This window comes from Lichenostomus cassidix, chromosome 1 (genome assembly GCF_008360975.1).
Source record: "Lichenostomus cassidix isolate B80296 chromosome 1, HeHo_3.0, whole genome shotgun sequence".
Lineage (NCBI taxonomy): Eukaryota > Metazoa > Chordata > Aves > Passeriformes > Meliphagidae > Lichenostomus > Lichenostomus cassidix.
Window position 1 is genome coordinate 8,194,248 of NC_139479.1, and position 18,527 is coordinate 8,212,774.

Below are 18,527 nucleotides of genomic sequence, written 5' to 3' on the forward strand. Positions count from 1 at the left end.
CAGTGACAAGATGGTTCTCAAGCAAAAGACAGGAACAAAAGAGTTTCCAGTGGCACACAGTGCCATTAGCGTTGCCTGGAAATATGCCCACAACTCCAAATACAATTCAAGTCATATTTCAAATACAGACAGTCACTTATAATTCAATACTGCCACATTTCAAGGGCAGAGTAAGAGTCATGGGATTCATTTGAGGAAGTGTGGAATATTGTATCTTTAAAATGTAGCTTACTTGGTAAGTAATGGAATTACTATCTGTACTTTTCTACTAGTTAGAAGATTGCCATTTGGTACTATAATCAAATTAGGAATATTTTATCAATCTTCCCCATGCTACTTATTCTCACTTGTGACAGTGTGTAAACCAAGCAGACTTTGGGAAAAAGAGACTGCTGTGTCAGAAGGCACAGTACAGATTACTCTAAGAGCTCAAACCTCACACAGCTAGGAAGAAGAATGAGAGCCATGAGACAGATCACACCACTGCCAGCAATAATAAAGAAATATTCACAGCACTTGGCCATTAGCTTGCATGTAATTAACTAACAGGAATTACTATGGCCTCATGTTACAAATGACACATGGTGCCCTGGGAGCACTCAATGCCATCTTCTCTTTCGCTGGATTTGTCATTTTACATGATTGTTCTCTGCAGCCCCACAGGAGGAACTGAGCAAAGTGAGACAGGAGGGCCCCACACAGCTATTTCTGGACATACAGATCATAAACTGTGTTTTACAAGGCAAGTTTGTAAAGTTTAAAATACATATATTTTAACTCTTTTACCAGATGCCTTTCATTACCCTATTGTGTGTGCTTGATATTCTGATGCCCTTGGAGTAAAGCAGCTTCACTTCAAGGGCCCAGAAGGACACTGAAGTCCTCAGATGTCTGTCATGCAGAATCTGAAAGAGATTCCATAAAAACAACAACAGACAAGAACCTCCCTCACAGCCCCCGTGCTTGAGGCATGTCCTGGCCATCTGCAGACACTGGGAAGAATGTTTTATAACTCCATGGCCTGTAACTCAGCTTTCAGAGAAAGGTTTTGTCTTTTTCCCCTGCTGCATCCTTGGCTCCTCACACATCCCATGGGACAGGGAACTCTCCTCCTGCACTGGCAAACAGCAGCCTGAGGTGTTTGATTAATATGGTCAGGAGATGATGTTCCTACAGTGCAGAGGCACTTGGCTTAGTCTTAGAAAACTAGAACAAGTATAGCATTAGCCATTTCACAGATGGCAAGAAGAGAGACAACACTGAGCTTTATTTTTACATTAGAAACTACAGTAAATCACAAGAACAGGCTAAATGCCCTTTTGTCTTCCTTAAATGGTGGAGCATAGTCTTCCTCCTACAATCATCCAGGCATATTCATTAACACATACTCAGTGCTGCAGGGCTGTGAGGAACTTGAGAAGCCTTTGAGCTGCAGCATCCACTAAACCAGCTTTGTTTTTGTAGGGAAAAAAAGAAATCTTTACACTAAAACTTTTCAGATCCACAACCTTCCCCATTACCTGCCAGAACCAGTAAGAATTTTATCAACCTTAATATTTGGCTACTAAGAGAAGATTCTGCCGTTCCTTGATACAGCAAAGACTGAAAAGGAGACCATGGTGCTGAATGGGTCCTTTTGACCCTTCTGGACTTTAGGCCCTTCCCTGCTTGCAACTGCAAGGGGAAAAAATGGCAATCCTTCACCCATTCAAGGTACTAGGGCAAGTCAGAGGAGGTGGAATGGCATTGTGAGCCTGCTTTTGGGGAAAATAGACAAATGGAGCAAGAATGGCTGTGTGCTTTCTATGTACTAACTCAGGATTGCTCAGCCTGGAGAAGGCTCTGTGGAGATTTCATCAATGTGTATAAACACCTGATAGGGGAGAGCAGAGGAGACAGAGCCAGGCTCTTCCTAGCAGTGCCCACTGACAGAAAATTCTACTTAAATATCAAAAGAAAGCTTTTTTACTGTGAGGGTGGCCAAACACAGGAACAGGTTGCCCAGGAAAGGCATGGAGCAGAGATATTCAAAACCAAGTGGGCACAACTCTGGGCAATGTGCTCTGAGCAGGGCTGGACCAGAACATCTCCAGAAGTACCTTCCAACCACGGCCATGCTCTGACTCCATAACTGAGCCAAATCCAAATCTGAATATGCTCATCCACTGTTCAGATAGATGGTTTGGATCTTATTCATTTAGAGACCTTTAGATTCAAGTCCAAGTTTGACTCAGCTTACTTGTATGTTATTTTTTTTAAATTTACCTCACAATACTTGTTTTACCAAAATAACCTAGCGGTCTCACAGTGCTTAGAGAATAAAGTCAAAATAGGACAAGTGCATTCATACTACAACTCTGTCTACATTTTGTCGTCTAGATGTGTAGCAGTTAAATGAGCATTATTTCCAGGCATTTTTGATGGCATAATAAAAAACATGTATGGATGAAAACAGCAGCCTGGCATAAAAAAAGCTCATGATTGATTCAGCTCTGCAAGACCGAAAACAAACAAATCAATATTTATTTAAAGAGCCTGAATATGTTTCTTTTGCTGTTCTACTGCTAATAATTTTCCCTGAGTTCATATTTGACCAACTTAGCTCTGATCAAATTTAAACAGCTCTATGTGGAATATGTATCTTGCAGTCCATTGCTATTGTAACTGGAATTTTGACTACTTAATCACTGGCTTAGTCTTAGAAAACTGAAACAAGTATGGCATTAGCCATTTCACAGATGGCAAAAAGAAGAGACAACACTGAGCTTTATCTTTACATTAGGAACTAGTGTAAATCACAAGAACAGACTAAATTTAACCTCCAGACACTTCAGATTTCACTTTCTCCTTGATTTCTAATGCAGACTAAATAATTGACTTAATCCAGCCCTCTCAAATATATTGTCCCAAGTGTACTTTCACAAAAGAACTCTATCACTTCACAGATGTCCCCTGGATATGTAATGGCACACCTCGTGTTACAATGTACAATGACATACTCCCAGTTTCATTCAGGGAACAAAGGAAAAGAGATTCTCTAGTTGGCATTAACGACACAAAGCTCCTTCAGCAGATGAAGCTTCTCATCTTGCATATCACAGCACAATGTTCAATGATTCCCTGTCTCCACATGACCCCCACCTACTTCACTTGTTCAGAGACTTTTCCTGAAGAATACCTGTCCATGAGCAGCAGCCCATCAAAAGGCTGCTGGATAAAAGCAGGTCATGAGCTGGAGGTGAGTCAGTGTCACACTGGTGTGAGATGCAAACACCTTCCTGAGATGTATACACAGGAAAGAGACCTGGAAGAAACAGAGTTTTGCTAAACTAGCTTCTCTTTGCTAAACTAGAAAGGCCTTTGCCAGACCCATGTGTCCAACTCCTGACACTCTCCAGGAGAGGCTGGAGGGAGACAGGCAGAGTGCACTAGGAATGACCAGAGATGTAGAAAACATGACACACATGGGAAGATTGGAAGGATTAGGATTGTTTAGAGAAGAAAAAAATAAACTGTAACAGTCTTGAAATATATAAAGAGCTTCTGCAGAGAGGAACAAATTTTCTTGCTATTTTTGAATGGAGAGGACAAGAAAAATCAGGCTTAAATTACAGCAAGATTTAGATTAGTCATTAGGCTGGACTTTCTAACAAAGCAGTGTATCAGACAGCCAGGGCAGACTGCAGATCCCCCATCACTGACTGGGGATATGAAGAGCAGGTTAGAGAGGCGCTGCCCAGAATGACAGGCATGAGAACAGCTTCCTGTGGGCTAGATGGGAGCCTGAATTACCTCTCAAGGTCTCTGTCAGCTCTTTGATTATGGTAGGGATATTGTTTGGCTGTGAAGAATGAGCAGACAAACTGCAGAATGGCACCAGTATGGAATAAGCAATAATCACCACCTTCCAATTCATCACTGAGCCACCAGCACAGAACTGCTTTGCCCTGGGCTGCTTCTACCCCCAGGAATACACAGTTTTAAGAGCAGCCTTCATTTGCTTGATGCTGAAATCTAAACATGACCAATACATCCCCAGTTTATAACCCTCAATCATGTTAACATACCAATGAGGGATTGGAAGTATCAGACATCCACTCCATCTCACTCAAGATCCACTGTTCTTCAACAAGAGATACTAAGCCATTAAAATGAAGAATTCAGGAATACTGATCTACCACAAAAATAGATTTACGGTTCTTTTCTCAGACATCAAAATATACTGAGCTGAGAAACACCAAATGACTCAGCCACAGCTTGGACTGCTATTGAGATACTTTTTGGTCATGTTTGCCTGAAATGAAACCGCTATTTCAATTATTTTGCCTTGGTACTCCAGCTCACTATCACTTGAAAATAATCCTCCAATATAGATAAGAAATAACTGGTTTTGACAGGATATTGTCCCTGAGCTCTGCTGTAATGGAGTGGACAGAAGGTTACACAACATCACTCGGTGCTTGATCTCATGCTTGTCAATGGTCAAAGAACTCCCTGCCATGACAGACATAGACAAAGACATGTTTTGACAGATCATCTTATCAAAAATAGTGACCTGATTGCATATATTGAATTCTGCTTTTTTTAAAAAGGGGTGGAATAGAGGAGTTGGGTGACAGCAGGACCACGGGATTTGCCCATTTTGACTGGCTCCATGATCCTCTCAACACAGCTTCAATACTGCTTGGAGGCAAGGCTGAGAACCTGCTCTGCAATCTTTACACTGCCTGTCAATGGGGCTGTACGTTGATTTTAAGACTGTCCTGCTGAATTAGAAAAGCAGGATCTATTGACTTAATAAAGGTGAGACAAAAGAAGAGGATCATTCTGCATTTGCGCCCTGCCAGTTTCAGTGCACAGATGTGCTACATCTTTATGTACAAACCTATTTTTCTAAAAATGTGTGTTAAATGACTGCAGAGGAATTTTTGGCTTACTTTTATCCCTCCATTTCAGTGCTGTAAAGTGCTGAGGATGTTACACTTTCACAGTGTAATTGTTGTTAGCCTGGTGCTCTTTTCTTCCTCCCAGGAGCAGCTCAGTCTTTCACATTCCTGCTTCTTTAGCCTGGTACCAAAGTAAAGTTTACCAACAACATTCCTGTTTAGGTTACACACTGATTTACAGTGTTATATGCACGAAATAGGAACATGTCAGTGTCAGAAGTACAGCAATGTTAATGAAAAAGCCTGTATTTGCTTCCAGACATCAGTAGCTGTCTCAGTTATTCCTTAAAGAAAATATGGAATACAACACATAAGGCTGTGCTCTGATTTGTAAGCACTGAATGTGATGACAGCTATTTTTGTAAATGTATGAGCATATGCAAAGAGAATATGGGGACGGAAGAGTGACAAACAAAAAACAAGCAGACAAAAATAGTAATTTTCCTCAATGAAATGTAGCTTACTCCTCTGCCTGTCCTCCCCGTGTTTACTGTTCTGCTGAAGTTCTGGCTTCTTCTAAATTGAGTACATTGGCCATCAGATCTCCAGCACCTGATTTTAGTTTTAAATCTCCCCTGCTCCAGGTTCTACATTATTTCTTGCCTTTTTCCTTTCATCCTTGGATTCTGCTACCCCCCTACAACTTTCCACTTTTCTATTTCTACATAATCCTACTTCTAGTTCTTTTGCTTTTAAAATAATTTTTTAAATTGTCTCTTTCTTTGCCTCTCTGTTCAGCCTCTGTCAAATGTGTTTTTTCACCATGCCTGCCTGTCTCTGCCTCCACACACTCCACCACACAGGCATGTTTGACATGCACACTCCTCCTTTCTGCTGTGTCATCCAGTGCTACCTGTGAATTAACACAGTTAACTGGATTTTGGTCCTGTGTAAGAATCAGGCCAAAAAATCATGAGGGGAAACATCCACATCAAATATTGCTATCTGTAGACACAGTTTGTAATAAAGTCCTTTGGTGTATGCATCAAACCCAACATACAAATATCTGAAAACCCAAGGCTATAGATTTAAGGAACATGTGCCATCAAAGTGACCCCAGGTAACTGATGCTGTGAAAAACAGCAGCTCCCAGCCCAGCTCTGCCCCTCTCTGCTGGAGAGATCCCCTACTTCTCTGCTTCAAACACTGATGGCTCCAGATGTTCCAGAGATTCAGTCACCAGACACACTCCAAGGTCCAAGTCCCACAAACATGCCCCCATTCCAGTTCCTGTTTTGCTCTGCAGGTCTCACCTTCAAGCCAGAGAAGTGCTGCAGAGGGCAGGGACACTGCCTTGAACACCTCTGCTTCTGAGCAGCACCAACTAACTCCAAAGGGTGACCTCAAAGATCTCCACGGGGATGATGAGGAAGGTGACTGAACTGACAAAGCTTAAGAGTTAAATTCTGGCATGTGAAATTTAAAGGAATTAGAAGGATGAGAAAGTACAGATCTATTCCGGATACAAGAGATGCTTCTGCATAAATATATTTCCTTTTTTTGTTAAAATCTCTTATTATAACAACAGTATTACTGCTTGGGCTGCTTTTTCAGCAGAAGGATGCTGCTGCAGAGGCAAATGTTCTTCCAACAGCACAAAGAGGTGCAGAGATACCGAACTGCTTTTCTACAGAACTGTCTTTAATACCACTCTTCAGCTATAAGCGGCTGAAATCCGTATTTCTGCAGCAGAATACATAAGTTATGTCGCTAAAATTGTGTCAATCAAACCTCCAGTTCCAGCAGGATCCAGTCTGTATTACAGGGCTTCTTTGCTGGCTCGTAAACAGTATACTTGAAATTCAACATTTTCAACCTTCAGTTTTTTACTTTGACTCTACAACTAAATATTCAGTGTCCCTCTGTGTTGGAACTGAATCCAGGCAGGCATTATCAAGATGTCCCCATCTTCCAGTCTGAAGGCTGCTAAAATAAAAAGGATTTGCATTGCCTTGCTGAAGAGAAACAGGGAAATTCTGAAATGTGGACCCAAATTATTTCAGATTGCTTTCTAAAAAAATTTTAAAATCTAGGTGCAAATAATTCCCCTTGTTTCACTGTTTACTTTAGAAAAACCCAGTATTCAACTCCTGGTTTAAATTCATCAATTCAAGCGAATTAATGCAAAATTTATCCCCTGCGTATGATTTTGGAAACCATGGCTAGGAGACTGTATATTTAAAAGAGACAGGCTAGGATCAAAAGATTTCATCTTTACTGTTAACTCATTTTGATCCTCTGGCAAAAAAAGGGCATCCTGGCTGTGTAGTGGCCTGTGTGAAATGAAATAATGAAATCAGCGCAGTCCTAGCTAGCACCATGATATCTGACATTTAAAACACCACAACGTTTCAGATAAACCAGCAAATTCTTCCACAGGGAGAAAGGACTTTAATGGCCACAGTGGAGGAATGAAATCTCACCTCAAAGGCCAACCCTCCCCTTTCAGGCACAGGTGAGATTAAAAGCCTGACATGAGGATTCTGTGCTACAGCACTTGGAGGTGCATCAGTTTTGTGAGTATTTTGCAGCTCTCCCTTGCTAAGATCTATCATTTGTGTGTCTTTCAGAAACACTATGTTCAGTATTAATACATCTACATTCCACTTTAAGGAATTGCAAATGAACATGTTCTAGGCAGGACTCAGGAAGATCCTTACTCTCATACTTCCCAATTTTTTCCTGAGAGATTGAAAAAAAAGAAAAAGGTGGAGCAAAGTAGCCTACAAGTCTTTAAAAAACTAGCTCACTATCTGGAGGGAAGACTCTAAGGAACAAGTAACATCATCTAGAATTGTCTAGGAAGCTGAAAGAAAATAATTTTTCTTCATTTGTATCTTCTCTCTCAGAATATTAGGAAATACACACTGGCTGCACCAGCCAGGTTCCACACACTGCACATCCATCTGTTCCACTGCCTTTTAAAATAATGCTTGATGCTTCCCTTGCTCTGGCACCCCGATCCCAGACATCCCAATAGCAAATCAGGCTATTTCTGCTTTCCACATACCAGGTGAAGTTTGCTCAGCTTGACTTGCAATCTTGTGAGGTCCAAGAAAAAAGAGGCTCTGGTGATAGACAGGAACCAGGATAAGCAGGGTTTTTAGTAAGGTTTTCAGTAGGGTCCTACACTCAACGAGGTCCTGCTAGAAAGACCATTGCCCTTTCTGGGCATGACCTGACAGAATATCAGAATTGTGCACACCAGCACAACAACACCCCTGGAAACACACACCAAAACATGACATAGCACTGGCTGGAAAAGGAAATTGAGATTCCCCTCTGCCACAGAGACAGAAAGCTTAACCATAATGACATGAGAGAGCTTAAAGTGTCTAGAGGCTCTCAAGGCTCTCCCCAGTGCCTCAGTCCCTGAGGGAACAGGTTTGGCCACGTTGCTGCCCCAGTGTGCTGGTTCAGCCTGTCACCCCTGCAGCTGCAGGCAAGGGTCTGTCATGGTGTCCCCAATGTCTTTCAGAACCAGTGTCTCCAACAAAATCACAGCACCAGGCTGTACAAAACGCTGCCCTGTCTCCTGTGAGGTACCACTGCTGTCTGCTGCTGCAGCCCTGAGCCAGTGGGAGTCAGCCGAGCCCAACCACAGTCAGTTATTAAAAGATAACCCAAGCTGTGCTAAAAGGCAGCAACGTCTTCAGCAGATGGTAATACAAGGAGCCACTTGAACTTGTGTACCTTTTCCTCCGTCATCTGACAGTTACATTGCCAGAAGGGAGTGCAGCGACCGAGGCACACCATGCTCCATCAACCACGAAATGGGACAGGAGCATCGCGGAGAAAAATTGAGGAGAGGATAAAATATCATCCGAACAGAGGGATGGAACCACCATTTTAGTGGTGCCTTACTGCTGTTTGCCCAAGCAAACAGAGACTGAAGGTAATTAAAAGCAGGACTGACAGATTTCCCCAAGGACACACAATGAACCAACACTGTAAGCATTGAAAAAAGATACACTTAAGAGAGAATAAAACAATTTTTTTCCCTGACTGGTGAAAACACAGCAGTTAAGGACAGCTAAAGTACATGCACCTTATGCAAATGACACACTGGTTCTGCCAAAACAATATTTTACCCATCTCTGTCTGGGAAGCACTGACTGCAATATAATGGAAATTAAAAAAGGGATGAAAATAAACATCTTTCCTAATGCATAGTGCATCATGAAAGTCAAATCCTGTTAAGCCTTGACTGTTGAAGTAATCCTTACTCATGCAAAAAATCCCAATTAATTCATCAGGGAAAAATGCTGTATTAGCCTAAAAATCTAAAAACTAGCTGAATGCAAATGCTTTCTTCACATGAGGTCAGTTTTATCTGACAGAGTGGATCCTTCAGGACAGTCCATTAACTCCATGAAGAACATGTGGAGCTTAAAGGCACCAGGACTCTTCAACAAGAAACTGGAGTATGGGGGCACAGCAGCTGAGCTAAATGCATGTTTGCTGAAATAAAGCTGTCTCCTTCCATCCCTGCTTGCATGAAACAAAAAACAAACCCAAGACATAAATTATAAAATTCCCTCAAAAGGTTTTTTTCAAGGACAAGCGATTTCTCATATATAGGTCACCATTTGACTCCTTCAGACGAAAAAACCATGCGGGCAGCAGCAGCTGTGCTTCAACGTAAGGAATGGATTTCACTTTGTGCTGGAACACTTTGCACAGTGTCCTCAAAAAAAAAAAAGAAAAAAAAAAGAAAAAAAGAAAAGAAAAAATAAAGAACGTGGGAAACAAGAAAACATGCTGCAATGAGCCATGTGAGGCTGTGCACAATCAAATTACAGGAGGTAGCATTTTCCAGCAGTTCGAATCACAAGGTATTGCTTCTATTCTGGGATGTACCTGGCTTACAGTTTGACCTTGGGTAATAAACGACATGCACTCTCTCTGGGCATCCCTTTCTTCATTTGTAAAAAGATGCAGGGTTTGGTCTGGCAATGTACTAATTAAAATAATTCTGTATTAGGCTGGGAATATTTATCAAAGGACACAAATTTTGCTCAAGCTTGAATACATAAAGACTAGAAATCATAATTTTCCTCACAAAGGAGCAAAATATTTCAACTGGAAGCTTTTTAAAATATTTGTTAAAATTGAAACCAAATTAGTTTGTTTTTATTAATAATAATTAGCAGTGTGTTTTAATTCTTGCCCTATGCTGTGCATATGTATTTGACAGAAGAAATAATACTATAGAAGGATATTAGCTTATCAATGAAAACATCAGCAAGGGGTCACAGGATATGTTTTATTAGCAAAATAGCAATTAACCCACCTGCTAAACACGTTCCACACTAAGTGCACACCTGTGCTTACCTGTGGGGATATTTAACTCTTTACAGCTGCATTTAGCATGATTTTTCACCAAGCAAGCAAGCAGAGGAAAGCTTTCCCCTTCCTCGCATTGCCTGTGAGAGGTGATTGCATCCCACTCTCCCAGCTGCTCAGCAATTGCTCTCTGGGATGCAAGGCAAACGGAAAAAGGCATTAATAAGGCAGTAGAGCAGAGAGTGCCACCTTCTTCTGCTGGTGTGTCACGACACCATCATGAACGCTGACATGGGCACTGGACACACTCCCCCAGTGCCAACTGAACCAACAGAGATGGCTCATGTCTCCACGAGAAACCATCCCTTCAGGCAGGCACTGCTGCACATAGGATTGTGACCTGTCTACAAAACTTTCCTGTCATGGGAAATGCCATCAGAATGAAAAGTTTGGTTATGGTTACAAATAACATAACCATGTTTATGGTATGCTATTATGGTATGCATAAACCATGTTTATGCACACTTGGTATGCTTCTTTAAATGCTTAGTGTGGTAAGAATTCTAGTTCAAGGCAATCAAAGTATTTAACTGACTTAACATTATTCTTGGCTTCTCTGGATACCCTCCAGCCTCCTGAGACCTCCATTAAGTGAATTTCCTCAGACTCCAACTGCAGTGACTGGTATTGGATAGGGCAGAGCCACTTGCTTTTACATCATTTATTTACTCATAAATAAATGTTGCTTCCCCTCCTGGGAGGGAAGAAAGCCAGAAGCATATGAACTTGCAAATCAGTGATTAACAGAGGAAACACAGATTGGGCCTGACAAGAGGACAGGGGAAAAAAAAATCTACCAACTGCCTGCTCAGATACCACACTGATCACTTAGTAACAATCACCACAGCAAATACAATCAGTTGCAATAATTATTATGCCATAATCAGTGGAAGCTCTGAACTGTCAGCTGAATTGTACTGACAATGTCCTGGGGTAAAGTCGCGACTACTCAAACCAATACTATGTTGAACCATAACCACATCTCACGCTTCCAGCAAACAATCCTCTGCTCTCATTCATGAAAAGCACCAAAATACTCGGCCAGGTTTCCAAAAGTCTGCATGCTGGGGTTGGCAGACCAAATGCCTCTGAAAACCTGGTTCTTCGCTCACAAATTACAGCACAGCACCGCTCAGTACCACAGGGTTCCTCACTCTGCTTTACTCAACGCTGTTTCTTTTCTTACCCACTTCATTTTACGGAAACACTCTTGAAAAGCCCGGGGTGGCTTTTGCCGAGGAATTCGCCGCCCGGCAGCCCCCAGCCGCTGCTCTCGGCGTGCCGCGGGACGAGCGCTCCGCACCGCTCCGGGACCCATCCCTCCCTCCGGCCGGACCGCACCGCTCCGCTGCGGGAGGAACAGCTACCGGGGAAAGCCCTCGGTTCCCGGGGCTCTTCCCGAAGCTGGCCCCCCGAAGTGCAAGCTGCAGACAGCCGCGGCACCGCTGCATCCCCGTCCAGCGCCGAGCAGAACCGAGGGCACCGTCCCGGCCCGGCAGCGGCGCGGGCAGCCGGCCCAGTGACCGCCGCAGCTCGCCGGGGATCCCCCGACGGCCGTGCCGGTGTCCCGGAGCTGCCCCGCCGCCCCCGGCCCGCCCTTACCTCCATGCCCAGCCGCTGCTTCAGCACCAGCGCGGCGCACAGGTAGCCGGCGCGGCCCACGAACAGCTCGTCGGAGCCGCACTCGAGGAAGGAGAGCGGCGCGCACACCTCGCTCAGCTCCCTGAACTTGCCCAGCGGCCGGGCGAACTCGGGCAGCCCCAGGGCGCGGTAGACCAGCGCGGCCACCGCGTACACCCCGGCGCCGCCCAGCAGGAAGGCGGCGCGGGTATCGGCGTCGGCCTCGCCGCAGCCCTCCTGGTAGCGCAGGCAGGCGTCCACGACGCGGCGGGCCGCCCGCAGGTACGAGTCCCGCGACGGCGCGAACAGCGGGCACTGCGCGACGTGGTACAGCATGTAGGCCACGCCGGCCACGCCGCCGTACAGCCCGCCCGGGCAGCCGCGGGGGCCGCCCAGGGGCGGCAGCTCCCGCAGGATGCGCTCGATGGTGGCCGTCACCAGCGGCACCGCCGCCTCCCTGTCCGGCGCCGCCGCGGGGCTGCCCGGGTAGTCATCGAAGCGGTTGGCGAAGCAGCGCTGGCTCTCCATCCCCCGCCGGCGCGGCCGCTCTGCGCAGCGGGGAGCGGCGGGCGGGAGCTGCCGGCCGAGGGGGCGGAGGGAGCGCGGGGAGGCGGGCGGGAGGCAGGAGAGGCGGGCAAGGGGCGCTCCCACCGCCCCCGCGGCTGCCGGACGGGGCGGGCGAGGCCGGGGTGCCGGCCCGGGGCGATGGGTGATGCCGGCCGGGAGCCCCGGGTCCGGCACAGCCCGTTCGGTGCTCGCCCAGCGCCCCTCGGCCGCCTCACCGCCGCCTCCCCACCAGCTCCCGGCCGGTGCTTCCCGGCCGCCCGGGCTGGCTGCGGCTGAGCGGATCTGCGGAGCGCCGAGCCTCGCCTCGCGAGGGACCGGCCCGGTTCTGCTGTCCTCCCGCGGGGCTCTTCCTTCTCAGGGGGACGCCAGTGCATCACCTCTGCCCGACCCGTCTGTGCGTCCCCGAGGAAAAGGGGTTAGTTGGGTTTTCCATCCTCCCCCGCCCCGCTGCTATCAGGGATGCTGCCATTTGGCTCAGGGATCAGTGCTGGGTCTGCTGGAGGGATGCAGGGGCTGGAAGGGTGGCCGGAGAGCTGCTGAGTTATTCCTGGCTGTGGAGCGGCCCCTCGGGGGCTGCTGCAGCCAAAGCTGAAGGATGGAGCCAAATGCGAAGGAGGGCAGCCCGAGGCCAATTTACATGGGAAGCTAAGCAAGTCCCCAGCAGACCAGCGGTGGCACAAGGCCATCTTTGGCCCCTTTCCTTCATGCATGAGCCAAGCGGAGCTTATGAGGAACAGAAAATTTAGGTCACTGAATAGATTCCAGTTAAAGGAAAGAACAAAAGAAGGAAAATCTTGAAGTAGAGATTAAGAGCAACTCTTTCATGATACAGATACACAGCTGTCACTTCTTCCCCTGATGATGTGAACTTCTGCACCAGAAGTGAATTACTCACCAAAGATCTGTGACTTACGGGCATCTGGTGGTCTCTGGTACTTTCTCTGGAGATGCAGCCCTAGTAATTAAGTGTCCTCCCAAAGAAAGGTGGAAGGAGCAGCTTGCTAGAGACTCCATCCAGTAGCAAGAGCCAGAGCCCTGTCCTTTGGATGTAGAAAGACCTTTCTGAAGCTGTGGCTGGCTTCTATCAGCTTCGTGCTGGCTACTTGTTTCAGCCAAGTACCTTCAACCCCGTGCAGCTCCTCGCTTGCTCTTTCACACCCTCTTTTTGATTCAACTCACCTCCCTCTTTCCTTCTTTGTATGGGGTTTATGATCTGCTCAGAGATATTTGCTTTCGCCTCCTGGTTTCTACGCTTCTCTTCAGTGCCATTTTCCCATGTTTATATTCCAGATACCCATCCATTAGTTTGTTTTGGACAGTGTTCCTTAAAGCCCCATTTTCTGGCTTATTCACAATTGTACAGTATGTGGTTTCTACACACAGACCTTGGCAATCTAGAGCATCAAAAATATGAAAATGCCCTGCAAAAGGCTAGGCCATCTCATTCATACATTATTTTCTGTCACAAACTGGCTTATGTTGGCCCATTGATAGCAGTGTAGCTAAGGATTTTCCAGCATAATATCTGTTGATTCTAGGAACGTGTATTCCCTAAATGCTTTTTACAGTGAAAATTTGGGAGTTTTATTTTTCATTCTGCCATAATTTATTTTACATTTTGGGGATGCTTGCTTCATCTATTCAATCTTCTTTTCAAATTAAAAAGGCTCTCTCATTTTGAGAACCTCAGAAAAGGGAAATGGATCTCTGCCAGTTCAGCGGCAAGGGATTTAAGAAAAATACAGATTTTATAAGTAAATCAGTTGAGTTAGCAACATTTTTCCACATGACAGTCAAAAGGTAGTCAGTAATGCAATGCCAAAAAAGAACACCTTCTGTGCTCCAGAGAGTCTTTTGTTAAGATAAAGAGAGCTGAGCAGATGCCACACAGCAATGAAGCAAGAAATGAGGATGAGAGTTTCTGTTGTACTTCTTTTGTATGAGTATTAAACCACCAAAGGGAGAGAAAAACACGTGCTTCTTGTATCTGCAAACCCTCCAAATCTTAAACTACTCATGTGTTCAGGTACAAAAGTTCTATGCTTTCAGAGGTTGAATTCTGTGTCTTTTTCTCTCAAACAAGCACAGATGCAGTCCTAATACAACTGGAAGAGAAGTAGGGCAGATTCTCAGGTGTAGTTCCTTTGTCTCTCATCAGATCATCTGAGATTTGCCCTCCTCTTCAGCCCCAGAGTAAATGTGGGCCTCCAGTGTGGGCCTTCAGCTGGAGAAAAAATGTGAATTTGTCCCTCTCACTCCTTTTAGTACATCCACCATTCTAGAACACATGTTCTGGAGATTTGCTTGTTTCCTATATTGATTAAATGTCTAATCATAGAATAAATAGGCTTGGGAGGAATCTTAGGATCTAGTCCAACCCTTGCTCAAAATGGGGCTTATTGGTGTACTTGTTCACGTGTACTTGTTTGTTTCTACTTATTTATTTACAGGTCCCTTCAGGGAATTCAGGCACCTGATATTTCCAAAAGACCACAACAGTCTGTCTTCAGTTGTCATGTAGGGACTGGAGGCATCTCCTAACAAATGTCTTATGGATTGGTCTGTCATTTGTCTTGTATACTTTTTACTGAGGTAACAGTTTCATATGCCTTCAGGATTTTGGGATACCCATGTGGCTGCAGTTTTGTTCTCACCCAGGATTCCACATCTCTCCTGAGGTAAGGAGAGATACACAGGCTGAGCTTCCTGAAGCTCCATACACAGGCTGAGCTTCAATGACAGAAGTGTATTAAGTGGTGTGATGAACACATCAGCAAGGTCGTGCTAGGGAGTTTTCAAGGCTGCTTTGAGCAAGCTATTAAATCTAAAATCAGTTCCCAAATACCTATCAAAATTAGCCCTTGGTACCCTTTACTGCCTAGTGCTGCTCTTCCCTCCCCAGAGAGCTTTGCCACTGCAGGACAGCTTTGCAGTTAGCTCCTTTCCCTGCCTGGCTGGGCTTTGTCCTGGGAATCTACACTCCTGTCCAAGGGGCTCTGGGGTTACAGGGTCATCTCCATCTTGGCCCTGCAGTCAATTCACTTTTGATGGGCAGCTGGCCCTGGAGCATTTGACAGAAAGGAATTAATTGTGTTTCATATTCACATTAGGAAAGAAGTACTTGTGTTTCCAGTATTGTCTGAGAAGGGTTCTTGAAGGGGGAATTATCACTGCACTGCAGAGACCATGCTGGTAACCAAAATTTGGTGTAGCCTGATCAGGAGTTGTGCAGTGGAGGTAGCCCCAGGGGTTTTCCAGCACTGTCATTTTGTAGGCACATTGCACCAGCAGTCTCCCGGTGCTCAATATATTCTGGTTTCTTACCATAAGTTGTTTTTTTTTTCTTTCTCAGGTTGAGCTACCCTGTTTGGTATGGACTCCACCTAAAAAGCTACACGAAAGGTTTTGTGGTTTTTGTTCTGTGACGATCAACTGACAGTGATATGAAGACCTGCTTTGAAAATGAAGTGTTCTTGACATTGCACAATGGAATCTCTTTTCCTAAGTCAACCTTTTCTCCTGCTATTTGTGTATAGTTGATAATATAAACACAATTTCTGCATGACCCAAGTTTTGGTGCATGTATTGCTATTTAATCACAATGAAAATTGTACATCAGAAGAAGACAGGGCTGCACTGAATTACCTTTTGCTCCAAGAGCACACTGAATTTTTGTCCACTACTCAGATTCATAAAACTTAGTAATTGAACAGAAGTCTAATTTCTTTGAGACTCTGTCTTAATTACTAGATATGGTAGACATTGGCCAACAGAGAAATTTTGGGATAGCGGGAAATGCTGAGTAATAAATACCTTTGTTACTTGGACTGTCATGCATGATTATGCAAGCATTGTTTCCTCAAGAGACAAGACTATAATTGTTTTGGTTTTGTTGTTTGGTGGTTGGTTTTTCTTCCTTTTTGTGAGAATGTACAGAGAACAACTTACAGGTTTTTGTAACAAGCTACTGAAAGGATAGGTAGAGGTACTCATTGCTTACAGAACTGATTTTTATTACAGAATGTCCCATTTTCCATTTGGAGAGGTAGGCTAATTTTGGTAAGGGTTTCAGCTTAGGTAAAAACGTAACAGCTGGTACAGAGTCTCTGAAGAGAATATTGCATTTTTCAGTATTTTTATGTAGAACTACCTGTGATGAGTGAATCCCTCTTCAGCTGTTCACAAAGGCCAGGGCTTTCTGCAGAGCAGGAAGTTTGAAATTCAGAGTTTTGGCTTAACTGGTAAAACTCTGACTTCAAAATAGCATTACCTTGGCCCTATCCTGAGCTTTTTTCCACAGGCTTTGTTATCCCTCATGTTCCTTTCCTTGGCTTGAACATGCTTGAAGAGCAGTTGTTCATCTGCAGTTCTCTGCATGGTTCTGACATTGCCTGATAGAATAAGGAAGCAAAGAATCCCACTGGGCACTCTATTGTTGATATTTAAACCAAATACTTCTTTTTGTCTCACTAATTAGCCTGTCAGTACAACATATATTGTAAATTCTATATTTCCTTAAGTGCATCTTTTCTACAATTGATGTCTGTGTGATAGCCAAGATTTTAATTGTAACATTTTTGTCACAGCCGGAATTTGGAAGCATTTCAAAGTGCAGGGACAAAAATCAATATCTGAAATCAACTAGTACATTTTGCTATTGCTTTTGTGTTAGCTGATCTCAATAATTGCTGTGAGGGAAATAATAGACTTTTATTAACAAACCATGCTTCTGCTTGCCAGGGCAGGGACCTCACCAGGAGGCCCAGAGCAGGTGATGAAGGGAGCTGGGGACAGTGATTGGGCTCTGGGCACAGCCACAGGCTCTGAGGAGTGATGCAAATTGCTGGGATTTCAGGCTGTAATGGTGTGATAAGAAAATGTCCTGGGTTCTTATATACAGCTAATGATGATAATGATAATAATGGTTTTATGTCCTTGAGGAAAGATAGCACCTGCAGAAACAAGTTATCCTTTAACAATATACTGAGGAAGTTAGATAATGGAAATGATAGATAGTTAGATAATGGATATGGAAGATTTCCAACTTTTGAATCATCAAAACTAGTGCAGCGTTTGACCTTCTTTAAAATTTCCAACTTGGCCATGCTTTGACCAGGTTTAGACCTCTTAGTTTGACATATCTCTTAGTGCCAGGTGATATGCTGTTTGTTAGAAGAAGTGTGCACAAACACAGTCACACGTTTAGAAATACAACATTATACATAAACAAATCCTCTCCCAAATGTTTTAGTGTTTGCTTGATTGTGTTTTGTTGGTTGTTTTTTTGTTTTGTTTTGGGTTCTTTTGGTTTGTTTTTTTGGTCAATCTAACAAAACTGTAAGACAAGGCTGGGTTTACAAAAATGAAAACTTTAATATGAGACTTCTCCTGAAAACCTTCCATAGCAGCTGTTTTCAGTTCTCCCTAAGGAGTAAGCAGCCTAGGTTAAGGAACATAGAGTCATGCAAATTCACACAGGTCCAGCTTTGTGCACCTGAGAGCAGCCTGGTCTAGATGCTTTTATACATCTGCAGAATACTGACAGCTCTCTGTGGGATGCTGATGCATTATCACTTACAGCTGCAAACATAGAAAAGCATAAAATAACCTGACTTTGGATGTATAGTTCTTGTCTACTCAAAGAGTGAAACACTTGGCTTAACTAATGTTGGAAATTAATGAGGTCGGTACTCAAGATACTGCAGTCTGCTCAGGATTTTTTTTTTTTGATTGACACATTTTAAAGCATAGTTTTCTATACAGGATGACAGAATGTCTGAGGTTGGAAGTGGTCCAGCCTCAGTCTGGTCCAGCTTCCCTCCCCTGCTCAAGCAGGTCACCCAGAACAAGTTGCCCCAGACTGTGTCCAGGTGGCTTTGGAACATCTAAGCACAGAGACTCCACAACATCCCTGGACAACCTGTGCCAGTGCTCAGACACCCTTACAGTAAAAAACTGCTTCCTGATATATATTTCAGGTTGTGCCTTTTGCATCTTGTGCTGTCACTGGGCACTACCTAGAAGATCCTGGCTCTGTCCTCTTTGCAC

The 18,527-nt window shown here is 44.3% G+C and overlaps 1 protein-coding gene across 1 annotated transcript in view; it reads right to left on the bottom strand.

Annotated features, from left to right (window-relative positions):
• LANCL3 (LanC like family member 3) overlaps window positions 1-12,492 on the bottom strand; it is a 38,323-nt gene extending 25,831 nt beyond the window's left edge. The window contains exon 1 of the mRNA XM_085049294.1: window positions 11,895-12,492. Within this exon, the coding sequence (XP_084905420.1) occupies window positions 11,895-12,440 (546 nt within the window). The 5' untranslated portion in view covers window positions 12,441-12,492. The remainder of the gene's footprint in view (window positions 1-11,894) is intronic.
• Between the last annotated feature and the right edge of the window lie 6,035 nt (window positions 12,493-18,527).